Source organism: Protopterus annectens, chromosome 2.part2 (genome assembly GCF_019279795.1).
Source record: "Protopterus annectens isolate FY-2018-M chromosome 2.part2, PAN1.0, whole genome shotgun sequence".
NCBI lineage: Eukaryota > Metazoa > Chordata > Ceratodontiformes > Protopteridae > Protopterus > Protopterus annectens.
In genome coordinates this window covers 911,774,444-911,802,140 of record NC_056730.1, presented here as the reverse complement: position 1 = coordinate 911,802,140, position 27,697 = coordinate 911,774,444, and the positions used below count along the sequence as shown (strand labels likewise).

The window sequence follows — 27,697 nt, the reverse complement described above, 5'->3', positions numbered from 1 at the left end:
AGATGGACAGGCAATCCAGGAGATTTTCTACGCTTCCGGCTGGGAGCCAGTCACTACCAGTTCAGAACTCTGCCCTTTGTTCTCACCACAGTCCCCAAGGTGTTCACCAAATGCATGGCAGTAGTCACGGCTCATCTGAAGCGTGTAGGATTCCAGGTGTTTCCATAATTGGAAGACTGGCTCCTTACTGCCACCACCGAGCATCGACTAACCGAGGCAAGGGACACCACAATCCTCCTCTGCTCACAACTAGGCATCACTATAAACTACGAAAAGTCTGCCTTGTTGCTCTGTCAATATATTGCATTTATAGGGGCAGATTTAGATACAAGAGACATGATAGCAAAATTGCCTCAGGAGAGGATGTCGACCCTTCGACACTAGGTTACAATCCTAATCGAGAGGAAAAAGATTCAACCAAGATTTGTTCACAAAGACTTGGGCGGTCAGTAGTGGCAGCAATAACACTAGTTCCCTTGGCATCCTATTTGCGCAATGGTCTATGCAAGATCTACCCATGTCACATGGAGACCTGCAAGAAGGGCCTAAAATGGTGGCTTCAGTCCATGCAGGTGACAATAGGCAGACCATTCATCCTCTCTCAACCGGTAGCCACAGTGACCATGGACGCTTCCTAAATGGGGGGGGGGGCATTATCTGGGACAGACTGTTCAAGGGGCTTGGCAACAACACAAGTACCACTTGCACATCAACGTCTTAGAGATGAGAGTGGTGCTCCTGGCATTGCAAGCACTACAGGGACGATTGCAATTCAAAAGGACAACATGTCAGTAGTGTGGTATATCAACAAGCAAGGTGGAACCAGATCCTATCCCTTGTGTCGAGAGGCTGTATGAGTATGGAAATGTCTTCCCAACGCTTTCTGATTGTGCTGCACATTCCGGGGGAAATCCAACGTGATCGCAGACAAGCTAAGCAGGGCTATTCTTATGCCTCACGAGTGGTCCCTGAAGCAGGATATTGCGAACAAAAGTTTTCGCAAGTGTGGCCAGCCTTGCAGTGACCTTTTTGCCACCTCCATCAATACCAAATGCAGCAGCTATTTCTCCCTAGTCCCCCCACTGTGACAGTCACCCAGGGATGCACTTGTTCACTATTGGCCCCGGGACTTCTCTATGCTTTTCCCCCATTCCCTCTAATACCTAAGGTTCTTCAGAAAGCAAAATCATTGGGTTGCAAACTAATACTCATTGCCCCTTACTGGCTTCGTCAAGTATGGTTCCCTTTTCTGTGGCCCCATCTCTAGGAGGAGCCTTGGATCCTGGACCCAGTTCCAGATCTTCTGGTGCATCAGTCTGGGTATGCTCCATCCTTCCATACAGACCCTCAAGCTGACAGCTAGATTCCTCCACTTCCCATCTTAGCCAGACTTCCTGACATCTCCCCAGCAGTACAACATATTTAAATTTCCTCTCACAAATCCTCAATGAGAAAACTTTATACTAGCAAATGGGAGCAGTTCTCTTGTTGGGCAGCCAAAAATAGTACTGACACTTTTACTGCACCTATTTCAAACATCCTTGAATTCCTCACTGAAACCTTTAATCAAGGAGCAGCAGCAGTAATTATCCGAGTTCAGCTGGCTGCTATTTCCAATTTTCATGTGGGAGAAATGGGTTCCAACGTTATGTTCCACAGGTGATGCAAAGCTTTCCTAAAAGGTACTATCCTTTTGAGACCCCCAATAAGAGAACCACCCCCTCCTTGGGATCTAAATTTAGTCCTAGCTGCCTTGATTCTTCCTCCTTTCGAACCAGCTAATACTTGTTCTCTGAAATTCTTGACTTGGAAAACTATTTTCTTGACTGTCATTACCTCAGCTAGGACGGTATCAGAATTACAAGCTCTATCCATTCGTCCCCCTTACTTAATTTTTCACAAAGATAGGGTTTCTCTCATAACCAACCCCTCCTTCCTACCAAAAGTTTGCTCGGAGGTCAAGCTGAATCCGTCAATAGAGCTACCTGTATTCTTCCCTAATCTTGGCAACAAGGCTGAATATAAACTCCACCAACTTGGATGTTCATAGACAGTTAAATTTTTACTTGCACAGGACACAAGAATTCAGAAAATCTGACCAATTGTTTGTATCCTTTGCATAAAACAGAAAGGGAACTTCAGTCTCAAAAGTAACTTTATCAAAATGGCTTTCAGACACTGTCACTTGTGTATAATTCACAGAACAAGCAGCTTCCAGGAAAAATTCAAGGACACTCAACTAGGGCCTTATCTACATCTACTGCCTTTCAGGCCAGACTGCCTTTAGACTCTATTTGTGCGGCAGCTGAAGTATGTGAGTTAAACCCCATACCTTCATCACGCATTACAAAGTAGGTGTGGCCTCCCGGAACAGGTATATCTATTTACCCGCACTAGACAGAGGTCAAATATTAAATCAGTTAATGTTGCCATTGTGTAATCTTTGAGATGAATTTTTTTAAAAGCTTGTACATAGCATGGTTTTGGAATTATTGATACAAATATGAACAAGCAATATTTGATGCCTAGAGGTGTCAGTAGGAATTAACTGCAGATGCACCTGCAGGCATCACTCAGATGTAATAAGTTAAGCAGGCAGATGTTAATCTATCAGGAATGGAAGTTAAGTAGACATTGTCTTCCAACAGATGATCTGTTTCTCTCTCATGTAAATTCCATTGTTTTGCTCAAGGCTTCCTCACAGAAGGACATAGGTGACTAAAACCATTGTAGTATGTTGTAATCAGACTCTAGTATGTTTTTCCTCCCGCTCCTCTGATAAGGAATTTGCTGAAATGAGAAAAAATAAACATGATTCTGATTTCAATTCATTTCTCATGACAAGCTCACTTTGCTGTCTTTACAAGTATGTTGGTCAGCTTGCATCCAGTTCTTCCTTTTTAACATTCTTTCATCCCTCAGCAAGAGGAGAGTGTGTTCCTTGTCAAGATCAGATTTCTCCATCTAACGGCATGGAATATCTAAAGTTAATTTTCAGCAGGCATTATTTTCCCAGAAAGTGTTATTTATAAAATAAGTGAAGGACCATAATCTGAAATATGATTAGAAATTAAGAGAATGTTTGTGTGATGTCGAGGTAAAGGTTTGAATGTAAATTTCAAATGCAGTTCTTTCCATGCTATGTTCGTTCAGAGATTTGTATGTATGGTTAGATTTGCATTTATTGCAAACATTAATGTTTGCTGCTTTTTATGGTTATTTCAATATTCTACTCTTTTTCTTTATCTTTATAGGATTAAGTCTTTATTTGTTTAAAAAGTTTTAGTTCTTGTCTTTTTGGAACCTTTTTGTGTTTGGATATTTTAGTTTTTTGGGGGACTTTTATCACCTTCCCCCAGTAAGGCAGAAGAGCATTTGTTGATGAGATATTCTTATTCATCTCCACCTACACTCCAGAACAGAATATTTATGAGATTAAAAATGGAGCCAGAAGAGGTAAAACTGGCCATATGACTGTCATCCACTGCAGTATGGTACAACTGCTCAGCCTGGATTAACTGTCTGTTTTAGTGTTTTCATTGTGAGTCGCTAACATTTGTGTGATGGGCTGGTGTGTGTTAAGTGGTTTTAAGTAACTTGAGTGAGTTTTTTTGTTTTTTGATTTCGGATTCCTTGGAGACCTGTTCTTGCAGTTGCGGACTGTTGCTGGAGGCAGAAGTGTGGTTGATGATGGCCGACCAGAGTTTGATGATGTTTTTCGTGTTCTTTCAAACTTGCAAGAAGGATGTGATCCAGTATGCCAGGCTGCTGTAGGAAATGGTGGTCTCAGTGAAAAAGAGGACCAGGAAGAGGTGTGCCTTGGTTCGAAAGGATCAGATTCCTGAGGTTGTGTACTGTGGCAGGTAATGGCTCGGGTATTTCGGGCAAATCATAGGAATTCGGTTGTGTCTTTTTTGTGGAGTTGGGTTGTAGTGCAGTGGGAGTTTTATTGAGATAGTCCTGGAGTCAGGAATGGAGGGGGGGGGGATACAGCTGGAATTTGTGGAATTGATGATTGTGTTGTTGGCTTCCTGATTACTGGATTTATATTAAGAAGTTGGTATTGTTATGGATGATTTGGTTTTGAATATGCATTGATATCCATGTAATCAGGCTTCCTGGTGATCTAATTATGTAACAGTTATGTTTAATATGTGATCTGATGTTGTAAATCTTTATTCATTCCTTACTGTTAGGACTTCGGTTCGTCCTTAGAACCGATACGGCCATTACCAAGCTCACGCCAGCCAAAAACTCTCAGCTAAGACCTGCCCACAATGCCCCTCTCATAGTCTCTTCAGATCTCGTTTGCCACGTTCCTCGTCAGACGTGCCAAGCCTTCTCTCCAACTAAGTGTAGCTTTTTGTGGTTTTTCTAGCTCTTAGTGTTTATCAGCCAGTTCGTTCTAGTCTAAGGTTATTTCTCTTCCCTACCTTTCTTATTTTCTGGCTAAACCCTACCCTGACATATATAAGGCGATGTACTACCTAGAAATGATGACATGACTAAGACTCTTCAAGAACCTGACAACAGTGGATGGAAACAGAAAATTTCCCGGGACACAGGGAACTAATGGCTGCTGGACAGAGGCACAGGAAACTAATCTAAGGGGTGGCAAAAACAACAACATTCTGGCTAGGCTGCTTATAGCCCTCGAGCAGAGATAGCCTAGTACTACTATATGATGAACTACCTTGGTAGTTCTTTCATACCATTGTTGATACTACTCCTTCTTCCCTACCTAGTAGGCCTTTCTCTTCCCTTTCTGGTATTTCTTAGTACGATTGTTGGTACTTTTTCCTAGCCTTCTATATATATATATATATATATATATATATATATGTGTGTGTGTGTGTGTGTGTGTGTATGTGTGTGTGTAAAAAAAAGTTTTTTCACTATCCCTTTATCTTCTTGTTCGGTAGTTTAGTTTGTGTGGTAGTATTAGCGTGTTAATATGTCAGATAACGCCAAGCTTGGGTTCAAGCAGTGTGATAACTCTGATGGTCACGCCCGGTGTGTTTACTGTTTGTGCATTGACCACATTAACGTTTCCTTTGACATTTGTTCTAGCTTTAGCAACCGTAGTCTGGCTGAAAGCAAGAATAAACTTATTCTTAAGGGTATGCTGAAAGCACCCTTCTCGGAGCCTCTTTCTGGGATGGAGGTCTCACCACTTCCTAAGCATAAGGATGTGAAAAAACATAAAGAGAAATGGAGTCACTCGGTTCTGACATCTCCATCCTCCTCTGAACAGAGTTGGCACCAGGCTTCTCCCTCGCCTTTGGTGCAGACAGCTTCGGTACCAGGGTCCATTTCTTCTCCCTCGTTGCCGTCCTTAATTCTGACTCGGAGCACCAACCACTGTACCAGCTTCGGCATCATCCCCCCTTGGTGCTGACCTTGATTTTGACAGAGGCTGTAACTACAGTACCTGCATCGGCACCATCCCCGGTCACAGTGCCGATGTCTTATATAGCTACACTGATTCTGACACCTTCATTTCCAAAGGTTGAGCACCTTCCCAGAACCAGGTATTCTCTCTCTTATGACCCCTTTTTGGGACAACAATTTAGTCCATTTCTTGAGAGACCAGAATCTCCATCAGCAGTTTCCTTCAGATCCACCAGGAGTCTTTCGGAATAAGATGTAGTGAGGGTTGTGGACCAGCTTTTGGCAGCTAGAGGATTACCCACCCCGGCTAAGACTTCCCTCCCTCTTGGAATGGAAGCTCTCACGGTGTATTCACCTATATGTCCTCCTCTGGCCTCCTGCCAGGTCTCGGAGACTTTGATACCGATGGCCATCCCAGTGCATTCTGTCTCGGCTCCAACAGCAGAGGCTTTCCTGTCAGCACCGATTACTCTTGCTGCAATGGCTCCTTTGGAACTGGCATGCTCTTGAATCAGTGATTGGGCTGTCAGTACCGTGGCACCTAGTTCGCCTGTTTTTTCGGTGGTGCCGTTTACAGCCACAGCTCTCCCGGCAGCTACCAGTCCTCTCTAAGCTCCTCACCTGGAGGTGGGCTTCCTCGGGCGGGGTGTGACCCTCGTTCCGAGGTTGTCCTTCTCGGTTCTGGGCTCCCATCCCTCCTCGGGTGGGCCTGCTTTCCAGGTGATGGAGTGGGTCCTTGCTACAACAGGCTTGCAGGTGGCACCATTGGCATCGGCACCAGAACTCTCCCTAGCATGCAGCTGTCCCAATCCCCTACTCTGGTATCCCGAGCACGTGAGATGCAAGACCTTCCCTTGAAGGGATCCCTTTCTCTGGAGTCCTCCTCAGAAGATCCCACTGGGGATACACCCCAGAAGAAACTTTGCAAGAGGAAGCATATTGATTCCCTTGAGGAATCCATCACCAAAGACACCGATTGCAATGAGGGAGAAGGGTCTCCACGGTCTCCCCTGGAAGATGTCTCATTTGGAGACATTCTCAAGATCCTCAAGCAGAGAGGAGATTGAAAGCCTTCCAACCCTTCTTTGGAGGAATCTGTGTTCTTGCAGGCCTTTCATGCTCGGCCATCTACTTCCTGGGTGACCCCACCTGTGGATGAGCTTATTAAACTTATTGTGCAGTATGTCTGGAAGGCCCCGGACAACATAGAACCTGTCTGCCGGAGGCCAGATAAAATTTTATCCACTCCTGAAGACCAACTCAATTGGTCCAAACAACTGGTAGTTGATTCCATGGTCATGGCGGCGGCCACCAAGAGGGAACTGGCAGAAGATAGTTCCACTGTTCATCCCCCGAACAGGGAGTCTCGAGCTATGGACAGACTGGGGAAGCGGGCCTACGCTTCAACGACCTTTGCCATTCTGTTACTGAATTATCTGGTACGCTTTACTCACCTCCAAAGAGACCTAATCTCAGAAATGACTGCCTCTTTGGCGGGGGCACTGCCTGAGGAGGTGTGTGATATTGTTCCCTCTCAGCTAGCTACCCTGGAATCCATCTTAAACTCCTCGATGCGCTTGATCTCTCACACTACCGGGGGGGGTAGCTCAAGCAGTCGCATCAGGCATCGTCATGAGATGGCATGTTTGGATGTGTTTGAGTGACTTTGCTGACCCCTTTAAATCTTCCTTTGTCAACGCGCCTGTTGACAAATCTTCCCTTTTTGGTTGCAAAGTAAGAGACAAACTATAACACAGTGAGAAGGATGGAAAGACCTTGTCTGCCGTGGGCATATGTTTTTCCACACACACCCCCCTCCCCGAGATCCTATTCCAGGAATCAGAGGGGAGGAAAATTGTGGTTCAAGAAGTTCCAATGATCTTTTCGTAACACTCATGATGAGCAATCCCTCCCCGGGGCAGAGGGCTCAACTCATCCGGAAGACCCCCCTTTCGGGGCAGAGGGGGTCCACGCAACCAGGGCGCTAGGGATTCCTTCTCTGGCCGACCCTCCTGAACAGTGGCCTGATTGCTTTCCTCTGGAAGCAGTCAGGGTCGATTTTCCCTGCACCTACAAGCCTGGCAACTCATAACAACAGATGCGTGGGTGCAGAGAATAATATCCGGAGGCTATCATATCCCATTCGATCTTACTCCCAGACCCGTAAAATGAATCCCCGATGTCCCACCCAGTCAAAGGGAGGCTGCAGCCTTAGAACTCGAAAAGCTCCTAAGAAAAAGCATCATCCAGCCAGTCCCACCAGACCAGAGAGGATCCGGGTTTTACTCAAGGTTCTTTTTAGTTCCAAAAAAGACTGGGAACTGGAGACCAATCCTGGATCTCAGCTTACTAAACAAATTCATAAAACCTCAAAAATTCCAGATGGTCATGGTACAGTCCATTCTCCCCTTTCTGGGGAAGGACAACTAAATGTGCTCTATAGACTTCCAGGATGCCTATTACCACATAAAGATGGACAAACACTCCCGGAGATTTCTACGCTTCTGGCTAGGAGCCAATCACTATCAGTTCAGGGTACTGCCCTTTGGTCTCTCGACAGCCCTCAGAGTGTTCACCAAATGTATGGCAGTCGTAGCAGCTCATATCCGACTACAAGGATTCCAGGTGTTACCATATTTAGACGATTGGCTCCTTACCGCCACTATCAGGAATTTTCTCATTCTCAGTCTCTCTTACACTCAAGGCCTTGCTCTTCGCCTAGGTATGACGATCAACGTGGACAAATCTCAGATGTCTCCAACAAGAGCACTGGAATTTATTGGAGCGATCTTCGACACAACGTCCTGTCAAGCTTCCCTTCCTCCTCACAGGCTTTCAAAAATAATAAGCCAGATTCAAGATGTTCTTTGTGTTTCACTGTTGCAGTCATTATATTTGGGTTATCTGCTTGCAGTAGCCCTCAGTCAGCCTGATTAACAAAATCTTGGGTCTTGCATCGGATTCTGTCCCTTCTTCCATGACGTCAGGGGTATAAAACATGCAGCCGACGCCTTTACATCAGTCTTTCTTGCTGTGCAGTGCCCGAAGCAGAAGCAGTTTGCAAGTGCTGGTCGGCCAATTACTGAAATTTTCATTTTCGAGTTTCAGAACTGAAGTCTTCAACTAAAGCTAAATACAACGTTGGGGAAACTTTTTCTTGCTCCTTACCGATGTCAGTAAAAGTTAATAATTGCATTACTTGTGGAAAGCAAGTACCTCTCAAAGATTTTCATTCGTACTGTATTCCTTGCCTGGGCCCTGACCACGATGTACCTTGCTGTCGGTTTTGTGCTTTATTTAATCAGCGCACTATCCGTTGTCTGTATATTTTCGCCTCTAAATATTTCGGTTTTCGGTTTAATTATCCAGAAATGTTGTTGGTTAGCCATCTGACTACCGGGGTTCTGAAAAAATGCAAAGATAAAGACAGAGACAGGCCGCCTAGGTCCAAAGCTTCCGACAACGCTTCTCCTAAGCCAGTTGCCAGTTCGCCGGTACTAAGTGATGTGCTTTCGCAGCCTGATACCGCTAAATCTGTGCAAACTGTTAAAGATTTCTTGCAAGTTCAGCCTCCTAGATTTAGTAGGCACTGGCGCTCTAAGAACTGGTCCTTCCCAGCCCCTTCCAGGTCTTCTCAAGCCAAACCCAGACACAGCTGAAACCCCAGATTTCAGTCCCAGGGGACACACAAGACTAAGCAGTGGGGGATTTCCGTACCCAAATCTGGGAGTAGTAAGATTCCCCCTATGGAAAACTGTCTCAGTGACTTGTTTTTAAAACTTCCAAGCACTTCCCAACTGAATGCTCCTTTAGGTGGAAAGATTGGTCTGCAGGCCAAAAACTGGGAACTCATTACCCAGGACAAATGGGTTTTAAATATAGTGTCCCAAGGATACAGATTTCACTTCCACACGTTACCAACACCAAGCGGGTGGGCAGAGTCCCAAAATCAAGTTCTCTCTCTCTCTCTCTCTCTTAAGCATGGGGGCTATTCAGTTGGTACCAGAAGAGGGAAAAGGACAAGGTTTCTACTCAAGACTTTTCCTGGTACCCAGAAAAGGCAATACATGGCATCCTATCCTGGACCTTTCTACTGTAAACACCTTTCTGGTGATTCCAAAATTCAAAATACTGACTCTTCACCAGCTGCTTTCTATGCTAGGCAAAGATGCATGGTGGGCAACACTAGACTTAAAAGAAGCATACCTGCACATCCCTATCAGTAGTCTTGCAGAAGATACCTATGCTTCAAAGCAGGCTGCATGCACTATGAGTTCTCTGCACTGCACTTTGTGAATACCCTGGGCGCAGTAGATGAGCCAAAGTGCCTAGCTCCAGTCATTGCATTTTGCAGGCAAAGAAATATTCAAATATACCCATACCTGGACGATTGTCTAATTCAGGCAGAAAGCCAGGACATACTTTTGAATCATCTGGCCTTTGTTCAAATGGTGCTGACTTGTCTGGGATACACCAGAAATGAAAAGAAATCACACCTGGTACCCTGTCAACAAATTATATTCCTGGGAGCAAGCTTGAATATAACTTCCCAGATGACTTTCCTCAAGCCAGAGAAACTGATTAATTTGACAACCTACTTCAAACAAGTGGCCACAAAAACCCAGCTATCTGCAAGGCAAATACTGCAAGCCTTGGGGTTCATGGCCTCCTGCATTCTTCTAATTCCATATTCAAGGCTGCATATGAGGAAACTACAATGGTATCCCAAAAGCTTATGGTGTCAACATTCACCGGAACTAGAAGCAATGATTCCTATCATACCTTGCCTACGCCAAGAGTTCCTTTGGTGGGCAGAGGCCTGCCACCAAAACAGGGGATTACCATTCACACTACCCCCTGCCACCCAAACCTTAACAGACGCATCAGACTATGCATGGGGGGCTCACCTGGCAGGGAAGTGCATTTAGGGCAAATGGAATCCAAGTTAAATGCACCTGCACATAAATCAAAAGGAAATGTTAGCTGTACAGACTGTTCTGACAGCCTTCAAGGACCACATTCTTCCAGGACAACTAATGGTAAAGATGGACAACACCACTGTCATGTGGTACATAAACAAGCAGGGGGGTACACGTTCTTACCCCCTCTGCAGACTAGCCATGGCATTGTGGAACACAGCCTTGAGCTACCAAGTGAATCTACAAGCTCAGTTCCTGCCAGGAAAACTAAATACACTGGCAGACAGACTAATCGGAAACCTCATGGACCCACACGAGTGGAAACTGGAACCTAGGATTATCAACATGTTGACAAGCAAGTGGGGGGAGTCCAGATAGAGACCCGTTTGCCCCCCCCCCCCCGAACCATCAGTTGGACAAATTTTGCACAAGGATTCCCCACAAGCTAGCTTGGAAAGTGGATGCTCTATCCTTCAGCTGGAAAAACCTGTCAGTTTATGCCTTTCCTCCTCTGCCTCTGCTCTCCAAGGTGCTACTAAAGATCAAACAGGACAAGCTAAGGACGATTTTAATTGCACCAGACTGGCCATGCCAACACTGGTAGCCCCTCTTGCGCAGTGTGTCACGCTTGGCCCCATGGCACCTGCCTCAGACTCCTTCCCTGTTGTCTCAGCAGGAGAACCAGATTCTGCACCCTCGGCTGCAAACCCTGAACCTAGCAGCCTGGCTAATTACCTATCTCCCCTTTACCATCCCTCAGTAAATCAGTGATGGATATCATTTTAGAGGCAAGGAGGCCTAGTACTAGAAAATCTTATGCTGCAAAATGGAAAAGATTTTGTGCCTGGAATTAATCTCAAGGGATGAGCGCAGCAGTGCCCAATTTGCGTCAGATTCTACAGTACTTGAGTGAGATGCTTCATAAGGGCTTGTCCTTTTCCTCCATCAAAATTCATGCCTCAGCCATTTCAGCTCATTACAGCACAGAGCTTCCCCTCTTCTCTCACCCACTGCTCAAGCAGTTCCTCAGAGGGGCCAAAAATTTAAGGCCACCCAGAAGAGCTCCAACTCCAGCCTGGGTCCTTAACTTTGTCTTGGAGAAACTCACTCTTCCTCCTTTCAAGCCAGCTGCTACTGCAGATTTAAAATTCCTTTCCTGGAAAACAGCTTCCCTTTTAGCAGTCACTTCTGCAAGAAAGGTATCTGAATTACAGGCCCTTATAGCAGTGGAGCCTTTCATCATCTTTCATGCAGACTGGGTGTCCCTCAGAAACAATCCCTCTTTCATGCCCAAGGTGGTATCCAGTGTGGCTCTTAATCAGTCCATTCATTTGCCTACCTTCTTTCCTAACCCACAGAACAAAGGGGAATGGATACTGCACTCCTTAGATGTGCACAGACAACTTAGATTTTACTTGGACAGGACTAAACCTCAAAGGAAATCTGAACAGCTGCTGGTGGCATTTGCTGCAGGGACTGAGGGGAAAGCTCTTTCAAAGCAAACCATTTCAAAATGGATAGGCCACTGCATTCATTTCTGCTATAAGCACCATGGAAAACCTATCCCACAGGGTATCAGACCCCATTCAACCAGGGCTGCATCTACCTCCACAGCCTTTCTCAGGGGTGTTCCTACCAGGGACATCCTAGAAGCTGCTACCTGGAGTTCTGCACATACTTTCACCAAGCATTATCATTTGCCAATTTTCTCTAAATCCAGAGCTGGCTTTGCCACTGCAGTCTTGCAGGGTCCTAACTCTATTTGATTTCCTACTCCCAACCTTAGCTTTGGGAATCTACCCAAATGTAATGACTGCAACAGTGAAACACGAAGAACATAGTACAGTTGTGTACACTTACCATAAATGTAGCTGTTCGAGTGTATTCACTCTTGCAGTCCTGGTTCCCCTCCCTCCAGCCCCCTTTCTTCTTTTGGCTATACCTCTACTCTCCCTTACTATGCTCAAAAAGCTTTTTCGTGTATTTGCTTTGTTGTTGGTGGTATATTCTTGTAATTATAGATTTAATTGCTTCCCATTAGGGGGGCACCTGACATCTGGGGCTGGGGCAATCAAAACTGATGTAATGGCGTCAGCTGTATGTTTTATACCCCTGATGACCTGACGTCATGGAAGAAGGGACAGCATCCGATGCAGGACCCAAGACTTTGTTAATCAGGCTGACTGAGGGCTACTGCAAACAGTTAACCCAAATGTAATGACTGCAACAGTGAATACACTCGAACATCTACATTTATGGTAAGTGTACACAGCTGTACTTTCTCCTTCCACAGACACCAGCACTCCTTGTACTACACCTATTGGAATCTATGGCAGCAACCATTACCTTAGTACCACTGGCGAGGTTGCACATGAGACTAGTACAGTGGCTCTTTTCATCACAATGGTCTATCTTAATCCACCCACTGGACCACATGATATGCCTTACAAACCTTTGCAAAAAATGCTTTGGTGGATGAAGCCCCGTCAAGTCTGGTTCCCTTTCCTACGGCCTCATCTGATTCACAGCTCGTGGATCCTGGATCAATCCCAAGGTCTGCTGTCTCATCCTCAGGGACTGATTCACCCCAATCTCCACAGCCTCAAGCTCACAGCTTGGTTTCTCCACTTCTGATGATTGCCTGGCTACCTGATATTTCATCCCCTGTTCGCAAGATTCTACTGGCTTCACACAAACCTACCACCAGGAAAATTTATTCTAGTAAGTGGACTAGTTTCTCTAGATGGGCCAAAGAACATAACATGGACCCCTTTTCCATGCCTATTCAGAAGATCGTACAATACCTGACTACCCTATTAAGCACAGGAGCTTCAGCATCGAGAATTACAGTATATTTAGTAGCTATTGCAAATTTTCACAGTGGAATTGACAATTCTTTTGTTATGTCACACCGACTGTGCAAAACCTTCATGAAAGGAGTATTATGTATTAAACCTTCGGTCAAGCCTCCTATAGAGCCATGGGACTTGTCTTTGGTGCTTCAGTCGTTAACAAGTCATCCCTTCAAGCCCTCTAACTCTTGGGATATAAAATTTTTGTCTTGGAAAACTCTACTTCTAGTAGCCCTTACCTCAGTGAGAAGAGTATCTGAGTTGCAGGCCTTGAGTGTCAAGAGACCTTACTTGATTTTTCATAGGGAAAGTGTGTCCCTACGTATTGACCCCTCCTTTTTGCCCAAGGTCATTTCTGGGTTTTCCATTAATCAATCTGTTGATCTACTGGTTTTTCTGTCCTCACCATTCAAATAGAGGGGAATGCCTTCTGCATACCCTCGATGTTCATAGGCAACTTCGGACCCAGATTGGGTAAGCCTCTTTCCAAAATAACTTTATTTTCTTGGCTCAGAAATGCCATTACTTTCATCTACCATCAAAACAAAGTGTCCTTGCCTTCCAAAATAAAGGCTCACTCTACTAGATCGATAGCTACCTATGTGGCCTTTCATTCCAGAGCCTCTATGGATGACACTTGCGCAACAGCCACTTGGGCAAGACCTCATACCGTTATCAATCATGACAAATTGGATTTGGCCTCCAGGGGATGAGCATCTTTTCGTTCTGTGGTGCTCAGGAATGTCCTTCCCTAGGGCCACCCAGGTCTCAAGTAGCTGGGGACTCTGTCCTAACAGTAAGGAATGAATGAAGAATGTCTTACCATAACGTTCCATCTGTATTGAATATCTTTATTCATTCATTACTTCCCGGACTCCTTCCCCCTGCCTGGACTCCTGGTGGACTTTAGGATTTCCTTATTAGTTAAGGTATTTACTCAGACAGAGCCTCCTATCACTTTTATTAGTTGTATACTATAATGGCAGGCAAACTCTATCTGAAGAGACTATGAGAGAGGTATTGTGGGTAGGTCTTAGCTGAGAGTTTTTGGCTGGGCGAGCTTGGTAACGGCCGTGTCGGTTCCAAGGACTGAACTGAAGTACTAACAGTAATGAATGAATAAAGATCTACAACACAGATGGAACGTTATAGTAATACATAACTTTTTTTGGTCTATGTGATGTCCATGTTTGTGTGCCTCCTGTCTAAGTTTATCTGGGCAGGAACAATAAAGTAGATTCTGATTTTGATCCATTTTTTAGAAAGTAGGTGCAATGATGCAAGATGAATTCATTCTGGACACAGCCTGAAAAAGTATGGCATGATGCTTGCAGTCTTAGCTTAAATATAAGTATTCAGATGTTAAGATTAGTTTTGTTAGAAGTATTCTAAATTGGGTCTTAATTAATTGTGACTGTTTTTTTCATCTTGCATAAGACAGTATGGTCTGTGGACTACCAAGATGGCTCCACATTGAGTAGCAGCTTAATTCCACCTCTCCCAGTGTGAAAACAGAAACTCTGAAGAGAGAACTCCTATTTTTGGGTAAATTTCAGTAACGGACTAGTAAGTGCACTTTCTGGTTGCCAGCAAAAAAGAAATGCAGAGAACCTAGAAGAAAATCAATCACAAAAGATGAGGAAAAAATACTGACTGTGAAGAATTCTGCAGCTGTTAGCAAAAAAGCACTGCAGGCTTCAACTTTGGTGCAAGGCATGACTTCCAGTAACCTAGAGGAAAAAAAATAAGTAAAATGTGCTTTCAGCGGATTAAAATAAACAAAACACTGATGGAGTATATCAAGTCAAATAAAAGGCTGGAAAAAATGTAAGAAGCTTTAAGCAGATATTCAAATGAGGTGATAAAATTGTAAAAATCAGAGGTCAAAATGAAGAAAAGTCTGGCTGAATAGGAGACTGCTCAAGAAGAGATGTTTAGAAAAATAACAGAATTAGAGGACAGACCACAAGAGAAAAAAACAAGATTTTCTGCTGTACCAGAGAAACTGGAAGGAACAAACTGTATTAATTTTATGAAAGCACAAATAGGCACTTGGACTGGTACTCCACAGCAGGGGTTGTTAATTGAAACGGCACATCATGTTCATGGTCCAAATCTGGGCCTTCAGAAAGCAACCTAGACTTTTAGTAGTAAAGATTCAATCCTACCAGTAGAACAAATTGATTCTGACAAAATTGTGGCGGAAGGACAAAGTACTAAAAGTGGTAGGCAGTAGAGTGTTTCTGGAAAATGATTACTCACTGTACACCAGGCAGAATAGGAGTAAATTTTATTCTACTAATCGGGGAATGTTGGGCATCAGGAGTAAGATTCAGACTGCTGTACCCATCCATCTTCAGAATATCGTTTCCCGGAGGGACAAAATCATTCCAACAAAAAGTGAGCTGTGAAACAGGAGGAGATTTTGCTTCTGTTAATAAAGACCACAGAGAGATTGTGCTAGTGAAACACTTTCCATTGTTTCAGCGGAAAATGTTTGAGATAGACAGAAAAGCACAAGAGTTGACTAGAAGAACTGAGAGTACATTGGAAAAGAAGCAGAGACTGGATTTGGGAAATGGAGATAAACAGGAACAAAGCAACTCAGAAATTGACAAATGTGGGATTACAATGCATCATTTATATTTGTGAAACATGACAGAACAAGAAAACCTGGAAATATTGGACTGTTTTGACTTTGTTACACTTGTAAGGGACTCTAAAGCATATGCACTACTTCATGTCATTAATATTGGGAAGAACACTTAGGAGAGTGGAAGAGGCGGAAGAGTTTCCTGCAAGTAAAATGAAATGTTGTTCTTAACAGTAGTATTTTCATAATGCATGATATAATCTGCATGCTATAAAGTAAAGTTTTCTCTGTTATTTTCACATGTAATGGGGACACTAAAGTAAGCAGGTGCTCCTGCCCCCCTTCTTCTCTTTCTCCTTGTTCAGCTTTAAGAAATGTAGGCACTGTAATGTAAAAAAAGAAAAAAAGTCTGTTCAAAAGAGCATGATACAAGAATCATAGGAGATTACTAGGCTATCAAGCCAGATGTCATTTTAACCCTAGCCGTTTCATCCCACTATAATACCATAAAAATGTTAGTTAATGCCAAATATTGTATTTAGTAATCACTGCCCATGTACAGGACGGTTGTGGGCACTTTTCCCAGTAAGAATTTACAGTGCCCCATCCACTCTTCCAGGTCCTTTTTGAACAGTGTCATATAGGTGCTGTGTTTCACATGAATAGGTAACCTATTCCAAAGAAAAACTAATGTGCTTTTTCTTATTCTTGCATAGGGGAATGACAGTTTAAAGGCCCTTGGCTTGAACTAATAACAAGTTTTAAGAGAAAGCAAATAAAAAAAAAGAACATTGAAATAATAAAGCTTTCCACTGACAAATAAATGCTTGTAGAAACAACTCTGTATCTGGTTCTCATGTCTCCATGAAGACAGTCTGATAAAGAGCAATAAAAATAGAATACTTCTTTCTTTCAGTGGCTGGGAGATGTTTTTTGAAAGCATTCAGCATTTTCCCAATCTGGGAGAGCAATAAAGATAAGACAAAAAACATACAGTACTTAGAAGCACAGGCTGTACCATTTTTCTTAGCATGGAGAACCTTCCTTTTAGGTTAACCCAAGTCTGAGTGTGGTTGTCAGTTTGGGACAATTGTTCCAGTTAGGAGGGTAGAACTTCAATATTAGAAGATGTATATAGTTTTGTGTGTTAGTATTAAGTTAATAGGTTTTAGGGGTATATTGGAGGTGGGGTTTTTTGAGGGCTTTCAATAAAACAAAAAGGTCAAATGGACATGACAAGAAACAACTGTATAAAAGATCAACCTGCCAAGCAGGGTATGCATGTAAAACAAAAGCTGGAACTAGATACTTAACAAAAAAGCTGTTACACGCAAAATGTGGGAATAACTTTTTAACTTAATGGCAGTTTCTGTATTACCTTTAAATGTAAATGCTCTCACAGATGCATACCAAAAAGAGTAGTGGACTAGATTAAAACATGTAGAATGCAAATAGATTTGGAAAGAACTGAACATGTGAATTTGAGGTTTTCAGGATGGTTATTCAGCAGAATACTTGGGACAAAGGAAAATAGGAGTACTTACATTAATTGCAAGAGGAGCTCCAGTAGTGATAGAAGAAGATAAAAAAGATAATGGTAGATTATAGTACTAAGGGGTTACTGGCAAGAAGAATTGCATTAGTATGTATTTATATTCCACCTAAAACTGTTATAATGGAGCTTAAGAATATTCTGGGAGAAATAATCACCTTTCAGCAGGGAATACTACTAATAGTTGGGGACTGGAATTTCATTTGCAGCTGTGAAGATGTGTCTGGGGGGTGGCCCGGAAGGGAAAATTATAACAGAGGAAGATAGATTTTTTGAAGAAATTTATGAAAATATTTGGCATGGAAGATGTGAATTCAATAGTAGGAGCTCAGAATGAATTTATATATTATTCCTCAAGATGCAAAAACTTGGCTAGGCTAGACTCTACACATTTCACAGGAACATGTGCATTTAATTGAAAGTCCTGATACACATCCAATAACTATTTCAGATTATGTGCCAATAATAAAGCAGGGTAATGAAATAAAAATGAGCCATTGGTGCTTTCCCACCGATCTGTTCAAAAGAGAGCCATTTAAGACATGAATATTGGAAATTATTCAAGGGTCATTGGAGAATATAGAAATTTGTTTCGAAAATATAGCTAGGGAGTGGGATAAAATTTAAGTGGAATTTAAAAATTGGGTCGAAATAAAAGAAAATGAGATATGGTTAAGAATTATTTAGAAGGACTGACAAATGTTAAAGTATTGCAGAATAGGGGGAATCTCACAGAACAAGAAAAGGAGCAATTGCAGAATGATAAACAGAAAATAAGGGATTACCTCGATAATATGCATAAGCTTAGAAAGATTGCTGTTAAGCAACTGTTTTTGATGATCGCTCCAGAGCACAAAAACTTTAAACCAATGACTCGGGCAACAGAAAGTAGGAAGGGTTTGTTACCAAGCTTAGATGGACTATAACAAGAAACAACAAGAGATCCTGTAGAGGTACTAGAAATATTTTGGAAATTTTATGAAAGTCTGTATAAAGCAGATAAATATGGAAATCAAGAAAAGATACAAATGGAAATGTTTATGGAAGAATTAAATATGCCAAGGTTAGAGGTGGATGAGGCTCAATTACTGACAGGATAGGAGGAGATGATAAAAATGGTGATATATAACCAAATCCACAGGAAAGTCCCGAGGAATAGATAATATTCCTGTGGAGGTTTGGAAACTAGGAGTAAAAAAAACTGATAAAGATCTGTAAGGTTTAACAGTATTTTAAGAGGAGGCGTGCCAACATCCTGGAAGAAAGTGGTGGTGGCTGTAAATACCTAAAGAGGGCAAAGACCCATCAGATCCAGCTTCATACAAGCCCTTTTCAATCCTGAAGCATAATTATAAAGTGTTTGTCTATAGTGGCTAAAAGAATGGCAAAGGTGATGCCAGAATTGATAGATATGGATCATTGTGGTTTTATGGCGGGGAGGCAAACAATTGACAACATTAACAGAACATTGATCCAGAGGGAAGCAGAATGTAAGAAAATACCACTACTGTTGGTGGTTCTTGATAACAGAGAAAGCATTTGATGGAGTAAGCTTGGAGTTTATGAGCATGGCAATGGAATCATTTGCATTCCCTGATAAAATTATAAAAGTGTAAGGTTGATTAGGAAGATATATGCGGGATCACAGGCATAAATTAAAGTGGGTGGGTTCCTCTCAGATAATTTCTGTTTGAGTAGAGGAACCAGGCAAGAGTGTCCTCTCTCCACTTAATTTGCATTATATTTAGAACCACTGGCATAGAAAATAAAGGACTCAGAAATTCAAAGATGTAATTGGTATGGAAGTCAGGAAAAGCTGGCTCTGTTTGCAGATATTATTTTATACCTGATAAAACCAGAAAAGGACATTTCAGTGTTGTGGAACATTTTGAGGCAGTTTCATATCTTTTTGAGATGCAAAATTAATGAAGCTTATGCCATTTTGTCTGTCATTCTTTGAGACTAATTTTTTGTATACCTTGGAATTTTTTCAGAAAAACTTAGTATTATATCATAGGTATATTGATGATTTGATATTTGTTTGTTCTGGTAATGTACTAGAATTTGATGAGTTTATTGGTAGTCTCCATCGAAACAAATTTGGCTTGGAATTCACCTATGTAGTTAATACTCATACTATTCAGTTTTTAGATATTTTGTTGTATGTGGACCATCATAATAAAGTTCAATTTAGAGCTTTTAAGAAGGACACTGCTACCAACAATTTTTTACATGCTAGCAGTGCACACCCCACACATTTGATAGAGGCACTTCCTTTTGGTGAGTTCAAACGCATTTTTGAACATACCTCTGAAATTGGTCTTTTGGAGTTTGAATTTAAGGATGTTAAGAATAGACTTAGAGCTAGAGGTTATTCCGAAAATCTTATTAATAAAAGTGTTGATAGATTATTTAATCATGATAAGATGGGGATTAATGTAGTCAAATTTCCCGATACAAGTAGAAAGTATGATGGGGGATTGACTAATAGTAAAGACAATATGTTTTTTGTCACTAAATATTCCCCTTTTTCGAAAATTCTAAAAAATCTTGTGGATTTCCTCTGGCCCATAGTTTGTGAAAATGATGACATAGGCCATCTTTTTTGTAATCATGTTTCTTTCTCGTATGGGAGATATGCTAATTTGAAGGAAATATTGAATCCCAAGTTTAAAGTTAGGGACCTGAGTAGGTTGAACAGCATTAGTATGGTAAATGGCATGTTCAAGTGTGGTAAGTGTAAGGTTTGCCCTAAAGCGAAATATTTATCAGGTAGTAGCATTAATGTTGTGAAATATCTTGCCACTAATAAATTTGATTGTAAATCTTGTGGGGTTGTGTATATTGTGGGTTGTGGTTGTGTCCCACCCAAGTACTATATAGGCCAAACTAAATGTCAGTTAAAAATATGTATCTTGGAACATATGGGGGATGTTCAACATTTTAGGATGGACAGTCCGATATCTGAACACTTTAATACTATTCACAATGTCACTATGGATTCTTTACTTTTTTTGTGCATTAGCCCAACCTGACTTTTATAATGCTGGCAATTTTTTTACAAAGGTTATTAAATTTGGAGAGTAGGTTTATATTAAAATTTGGTACTCTTAAACCTAGGGGTTTAAATTTGGAAATGAATCTTACCATTTATTAACATTTTAAAAAATGTATGCATTTAAATACTGAATTTATATGCTTTATGTGTAGGTTGGGTTAGATTGTGTTCTTCACTTGTGTGTTTTTTACCAGTGTATGGTCTCTAAACCCTTTGATGCATTCATTGTTTGATTGATTTATTGTTTTTCATGTATTGAGTATAAAAGATGCAGCAAATTGATAGTGATTATTCCTTTGAAGGCTTCTTTTTAGCCGAGGTACCGGAAGAATAAACTTGCAGCATCCCAGCTCCTGTTTTGTGTTTTTTTTTGCAGTTTATGAGCATGGCAATGGAATCATTTGCATTCCCTGATAAAATTATAAAAGTATAAGGTTGATTAGGAAGATATATGCGGGATCACAGGCATAAATTAAAGTGGGTGGGTTCCTCTCAGATAATTTCTGTTTGAGTAGAGGAACCAGGCAAGAGTGTCCTCTCTCCACTTAATTTGCGTTATATTTAGAACCACTGGCAAAGAAAATAAAGGACTCAGAAATTCAAAGATGTAATTGGTATGGAAGTCAGGAAAAGCTGGCTCTGTTTGCAGATATTATTTTATACCTGATGAAACCAGAAAAGGACATTTCAGTGTTGTGGAACATTTTGAGGCAGTTTCATATCTTTTTGAGATACAAAATTAATGAAGCTAAAACAAAGGCAATTGGTTCAGCAATATCTGTATTTATGGGGACGTGATAAAATGAAGTACTTGGGAGTATGTATTAAAGCTATTCAGGTGTGGCAGCTAAGGATATGTGACTAAACAAAAGATAATACAAAAACTGAGAAATTGGAAGCTCTGCTGCATGGATATAAATAGCAAGATACAAACAGTTAAAATGGTTTTAGCCCCTTTGGTTTTATACACAGGTCAGGCATATTTTTATCAACCAGAGGAGAAGTTGTAGATGGTAATTAATAAAGAGCTGAAGGATTTTATCTGGGAGGGGAACACAGCAAGAGTTAAGTGGGATAAACTGATTCTTCCAATAGAGCAAGGTGGTTTGTAATTACCTGATTTGAAGGGTATTTCAAAGCTATACAGTTAAAGCTGCTATACATAGCTCAAGCAGAAACCTATAATTCAAAGTAGTAAGGGTTAAGGATGAAACGGGGATAAGCTCAAGAAACAAGGAGAGACTGGGATTTTGGATGCAGATCCTTGAGGAGAACAATAACTAATTCTTATTAAGGAGAATAACAATAGCCATACAGAATATTATTTTTATAAAGTAGCAGAAAGTATTCTATGTACTAAGCCAGCATGGGATGGAGAAAGGAGATTCTGCCGATAGGGATGACATGCAATTAGGGATACAGACAATAGGCAAGAGGGGCTGAAATTTATTGGAGAAAACTGGCGAAAGAACCAAGGTATTGGGAGGAAATTAGAAAGGGAAAGGTAATAGAATGGGAAGAGGCCAAAAATATATCTGGACTGTAGACTGGAGTAGGGTTGCCAACTTTCCAATTTTTCTGTATAGTCCAGACTTAAGGGACACTGTCACTAACATTGAAGGACACAAGAATATGTTTGGTGATATTGTATGACAATCCCCTTGAGAGGAGGTTAATGCACACTTCTATACTGCATGTGTTTTGCTTTCACATACACGTCCAGAATTTTTGCCATGAAAATTTGGCAACCCTAGGCTGGAGACTGCCTTCCCTATCAAGGACTGATATCAGAGTATAGGCAAATTGAAAGAAATAGGGGATCCTAAGCAAAAGACCAGCACTGGTAGAGTTTTTAGTAGAATCTAGAACAGAAGCTACTGTTAAAAAAGGAATAATTAGTAAAGCATATAAAGTAGTGCATGATCAGTATAAGAATCAATTAGAAGTTAGAAAAGATTGTGAAGAGTGATTGGATAAGCAATTCGCAAAGGGCAGATATATGTATGTCTGCCAGATATGCAAAAAGTCAAGAAAAGTTAGGATCTTTGCTTGGAAGTGTTCATATAGATATTATACCCAAAGTAGGCTCAAATAATTTTTTCTTAGGTGGACAGCAAATGTTGGAGGTGTGATGGGGAAGAAAGAGGTAATTGAGAACATATTTTCTGGGAGTGTAATGAGTTGGCAGACTAAAGTTTCCCTGCAGACTATTCTTTCAGAGAGACTGAGGTATCAAATTGGTTTAAATACGAAATTATTTTTTGAGCTATGATGCACTCTGACCTCATGTGCAAAAATTGGAAAAGGGGTTGACGATGGATGGACACAGAAATGGAATTGCCCAGACATAGTAAAGCCTTGCTGAGTCTAATTATGGTGGCTGCCAAAAAAGCAATTACTATAAAATGGAAATCAAAGTCTAAACCAACTGTACTAGAAGTAGTGACTATAGTAACAGAGATAAAACAACTGGAATTGGGATCTCTAGAAAAGGGTAGGAACAAGTTACACAGAAAAAAATGCGAACTGTGGGAACAATACATGGAGAGGAAGAATGAGTTTTAAGGGAATGTAGGATTTGAATGAGAGATGTAATGTTTGACTAACAATGACTGGATAGATTGTAAGTGATGGATCATGTTTGCAACTAAAATTATGTCAGCATGGTTTGTGATGTATGTAACTGCAGTGGTGGTGCTGCGGTAGCGTTGTCGCCTCACAGTAAGACGTTGTCCTGTTCGATTCTCAGTTAAAGCGTCTTCTGTGTGGAGACATGCGCGAATGGGCATACCTTCGTTGAAGGTTGTGCTTCAGGGCTGGCAACTCGGCATATAAAAAAATCTACTGCCAATTATTAGCGGACCGGAGTTCCGCTGTGGCGACCCCTAAACGGGAAAAGCCGAAAGACACAACATGGTTTGTGATGTATAATGTTCCCCACTAAAATTATGTCAACATGTTTTTTTATTTATATAAATATATGATTCCCTATGTCATATGTGATAATTTAATGAAGATGTTTCTTATATAATGAAGATGCTTCTTTTTTTAAAAAAAAGACTGTATGGTATGTACAAACTGTGGGCCAGATTCCAAAAGACTTACTCTTGGTATAAGTGATTTACTCCAGTGTAAGGTCTAACTATAAAGCAAGCTTATACCGGCGTAAGTTATTTACACTGAGATCAAGTCTTTCGGAATCAGGCCCTATATATTCAAGTTTAGTCTTGTGTGCCATTTTAGTGTTTGCTGCAATTGTCTGCACATTCATGTGTGGTATTCATATGTAAAGTTGGTTTTAGTAAGATAAATGAGTGTTTATTCAGTAAGGTTAAAGGTCTTCCTAGAATTCAGCTGCTGACAGGTATGTCAGATTACTGCAGAGCAGTTGTCACTGCATTATGGCTTTCATGTAAGTGTACACTGGCTGCAAGTGCGAGAGTTAAATTTTACATCATTAACACAATTTTCAAACAATTACATTTTGTTTTTCTGAAAAAATAAGATTGAAGATGCATGTTCTTCTTTACCATTAAAGATGCTGCTCTAATTGTGTTTTCTTGTCTGAAATCTCCTGCAACAGAATAGTTCAGTGATACTTTTTGTGTCTTGATTACTTTTGCTGAATTTTTCTGTTGTGTGCTCAGTGTACCTGATCCAAAATGCTGTATAACCTGAGTATTTCCAGCTTTAGTGGAGTCATTGCCTAGAAGATTGCATGCCACATTTAATAAATAACTCTCCAGACTTTGAACTCTTATCTGTTGTTATTTTACTTTAAAAGCCTACAGAAATATGTCTGAAAATTACTGTCATGTGGGACAAATAGACTTAAAAGGACAAAGTATGTTGTTTTTAGTCAGGCTGCCACTAACTGCTGTGGCTTGAAATTGTGTGTGTGGCGCACCTTCTCACTCAAAGGGGTATTTCACTGTTAAAAGATCAAGCTGAGTGACTAGCATCTACCTAGCATCTGCTTCATCTGGAGTTGTGATTTCTCCAGTAACACCCTATATGTGAATACCTTGTTTTGTGGTGATTGTACCTGTACAACAATCATAGTTTTAGGTCACATTTCCATAGTCAGTAGTATCTGATATTTTGGAAGAATGTATTGTAAAATGACTTTCCTCTGTTTTGTCTTAACAAATATACTTATGTTAACATTTGCATGTTGTAAAATTTATGAACAGAAACCTAACTGGCTTCATTTTCTTTTTCACTTTTTTTTTTTTTTTTTTTAAATCTCCCTCCCATACTTGCCAAACAGTGAATTCTGATGCTGTTTGGACAATTTTTTCCCTCTGCTTCACAGGTAAAGGGCAACCATCAAGGCTTTTTTTCTTAGATGGAGTAACTTGATATGCTCTCTGCTGAGGTAGACTCCATGTGTCTTCCTTGCTGAAGCACTGATGGCACCCCTTGGCAGATCAGTGTGCTTGCATCCTAGTTCTTCACACTCTTTCATTCTTCCTCAGTCTCCACTTCAGGTCAATGCTATAAAGAACCGAGTTGCTCCACACCAACATGGTCACTGGCATCAGATACTCACTACCTTTCCTCCATTCCAAGGTCCTGCAGCATAGCTAATTGAGCCAAGGTTGTGTGGGTTATAATCAGGACTACAGCCCTCTGTACCACAGAGCCACCAAACTGGGTTTAAAAGATTATCAGTGAATGGTGCACTACAGTGGACCCAGCCCTAATGAGCCCAAAACCACTGTATACATTTTGTGTTCTCTTGAAAGGTTTTCATGAAGTTGTGTTGCAGTAACAGTACATATTTTTATTCATCAAGTTAACTTGTTCTATGTGGGTATGGTATGCCTGTTTTGTGATGCATAGCATCTTGAACACATCACATAATTATGCATATTGGTATACAGCCCATTTTGCTACATTCCCAGTCCCTCCATAATTTGCTTTTGCCTAAGTAATATAAATCTGTTCGAAAATGTAGTCATGTGCCTGCAATGCCCACACAACTTGAGTGGTTGTACACAGCAGTGCAAACCTGTATCAGAATGACCATTCAGTAGAGGATCATCCATTTGTCAATAAATATGACCATTTAGTAGAGGGTCCTCCGTTGGATTTTATGGCTGGATGCATATGTGCTCGCATCTTAATAATACTTTATACTTCTTACAGTGCAGTATGCAACACTCGTAGAAAGAAAAAGACATACTACACAATGCAGTGTTGCAGTTCTACTTAAAGCTGAAAAATTACTCAAAGGCTTCAACATATGTGATATGCATTTTTCTTTTTTTGTGTATTTGTGTACACAGTAGTCATAGCGAGATTCTTCTCATGCAGCTTTTGACTTAACGTTTTGAATGTAAGTTGCCACAAGGTATTCTTTAACTTTACTGTAAATATAAAAGTAACTGATTTTTCATTGTTATTTTAGATACCCTGGAATATCTGCTGATATTCAAGAAGAAAATGGCATCTCCTACAAATATGAAGTTTATGAAAAAATATCTGCAGAATAAGCCTCTGTTTTACAGTAGATACTAATTGTAACTGAACTGTAAATACCTTAACTCAGAAAGGGGCTCTTTTCCTGACTCACTGCTTAACATTTCACTGGTGCTGTTTTACATATCAGGTTGTAATACTTGAAAGCTACAATCATTGATTTAGATATTTACATCTTAATCTTCATACTTGAGTCTCTCTCTCAGATGTATTTCTTCATTCCAGCCTTTACCATTGCACTGGCCCTCAAAGGATTTTGATACATTTACACTACGCTAGTGTAGATATTTGTTATCATCAGTGTTAGCCAACAGTGTCCCTATACTACCCTCAATTTTTTTTGAGTTTTTAATCCTTGTAACGTCATTAGAGGTAACAAGGAATACCTCCATGTTAGTTGGGTTTAGAGACTTCCCTGATCATGAGTGCTGTGGGTTACTCATACTTGCCAGTTTTTTCACAGTAGACTGAATTTTATCTAAAAATCAGGCCAGGATTGCCCCCGTTTTAATCCTCATACTATTGTTGCATATGTGGAGTGCCTTTCTACTATAAGTTTTGTAGAACCAACATTACAATACACACCTTCCTCTAAAAATGTGTTCCCCTCTTTTGCTGTCCTTGTTGCTGGGATACAAATTTTGTACATGTGCACATTAGGCTGGATGAATAAATATTTTATCAGTATCCAGTAGTTGTTTTTTTAATGTTAATGCTGATGGTCGAATATGAAGAAGTTAATCACAGTAACTAAGCCAAGTTGACCTACTTAAAGAACCTTACAGTATGAAGGTGGCTTACATGGGGAACAGTTATTTGTGTCTTTGATAACAAGTGTTATCGTTTCTGTGCTAACTGGAAGCTTTTGCAATACATATTTATTATCATCTGTGAAAAAAAACATTTCCATTTCAAATTGTGTTGCTTGATGATGTGTTTTGCTTCTGGCACCATAACTTCTTTTTTTTTTTTCTTCATTTTTATGACTTTCTGTAAATATTGTTGTAGCAAATCTGCCTTCTTTATAATATGACATGCAGAATTCTGGGGAACTATTGTAGCAGATTCAGATGTACTCATGATCTGTCCAGTCGACACATGAAGTCTTTTGAAATATATTTTTTAAGCACCTTTAGTGAATCATCACTGTGCAAATTTACATTTATACAAAAGTAATCAGACTGTATTAAATTAACATTAGCAAACATGCATCACATATATTGCAATATAGTGTATAACCTAAGCAATATTACATAAATTATTCAATTCCTGAAGTTTTTTTTTTAAACAGGAAACATCTTTATTAAAAAAGCATCACTTATGACATAAGCAATCATGCATTTATATAAATAAAAATGAACCACACTGACACAATCCTAGTTGCAAGCATTTTACATCACAAACCATACTGATACGCTCCAAAACAGAAAATGGAGGCTCTTGTCATCTTTTGGATTAGTCCCTATTAACAGATTTCCATGAGGTTCTATTAGGAAATTCCCCATCCCCCCCAAAAGATTAGGTATCTTATGTGGATGGGTGGGTTAAATATAGTATTGAAATTAGATTGACGTTTTCCTCTTCCTTTACTCTTGCCTGTCATTGAGAAGAACAATAAACTGAACTGTGTTGTAAATTACCATTTAGTGAGATCCTGAATGTTTAAATCTGCTTTGCAATGTCAGGTGTGTTTGATGTTTTCATGCCTTAACTATTGAAACTTTTTTTCTGTTGTGCCACCATAGAAATGAAACCCTGAAGTGGTAGGTTATCTGTCTAAGCTCATACCAGTAGTCACTAATTATACGCCTTGCTAATAGCTGCCACAATAATGCAGAGATGACTCCA

At 40.7% G+C, this 27,697-nt stretch overlaps 1 protein-coding gene across 1 annotated transcript in view; it reads left to right on the top strand.

Moving 5' to 3' along the window:
* The window catches only part of DHFR (dihydrofolate reductase), a 556,200-nt gene extending 529,664 nt beyond the window's left edge, over positions 1 to 26,536 (top strand). Inside the window, exon 4 of the mRNA XM_044064234.1 lies at positions 25,779 to 26,536. Coding sequence (XP_043920169.1) covers positions 25,779 to 25,863 — 85 coding nt within the window. The 3' untranslated portion in view covers positions 25,864 to 26,536. The remainder of the gene's footprint in view (positions 1 to 25,778) is intronic.
* Positions 26,537 to 27,697: the final 1,161 nt, after the last annotated feature.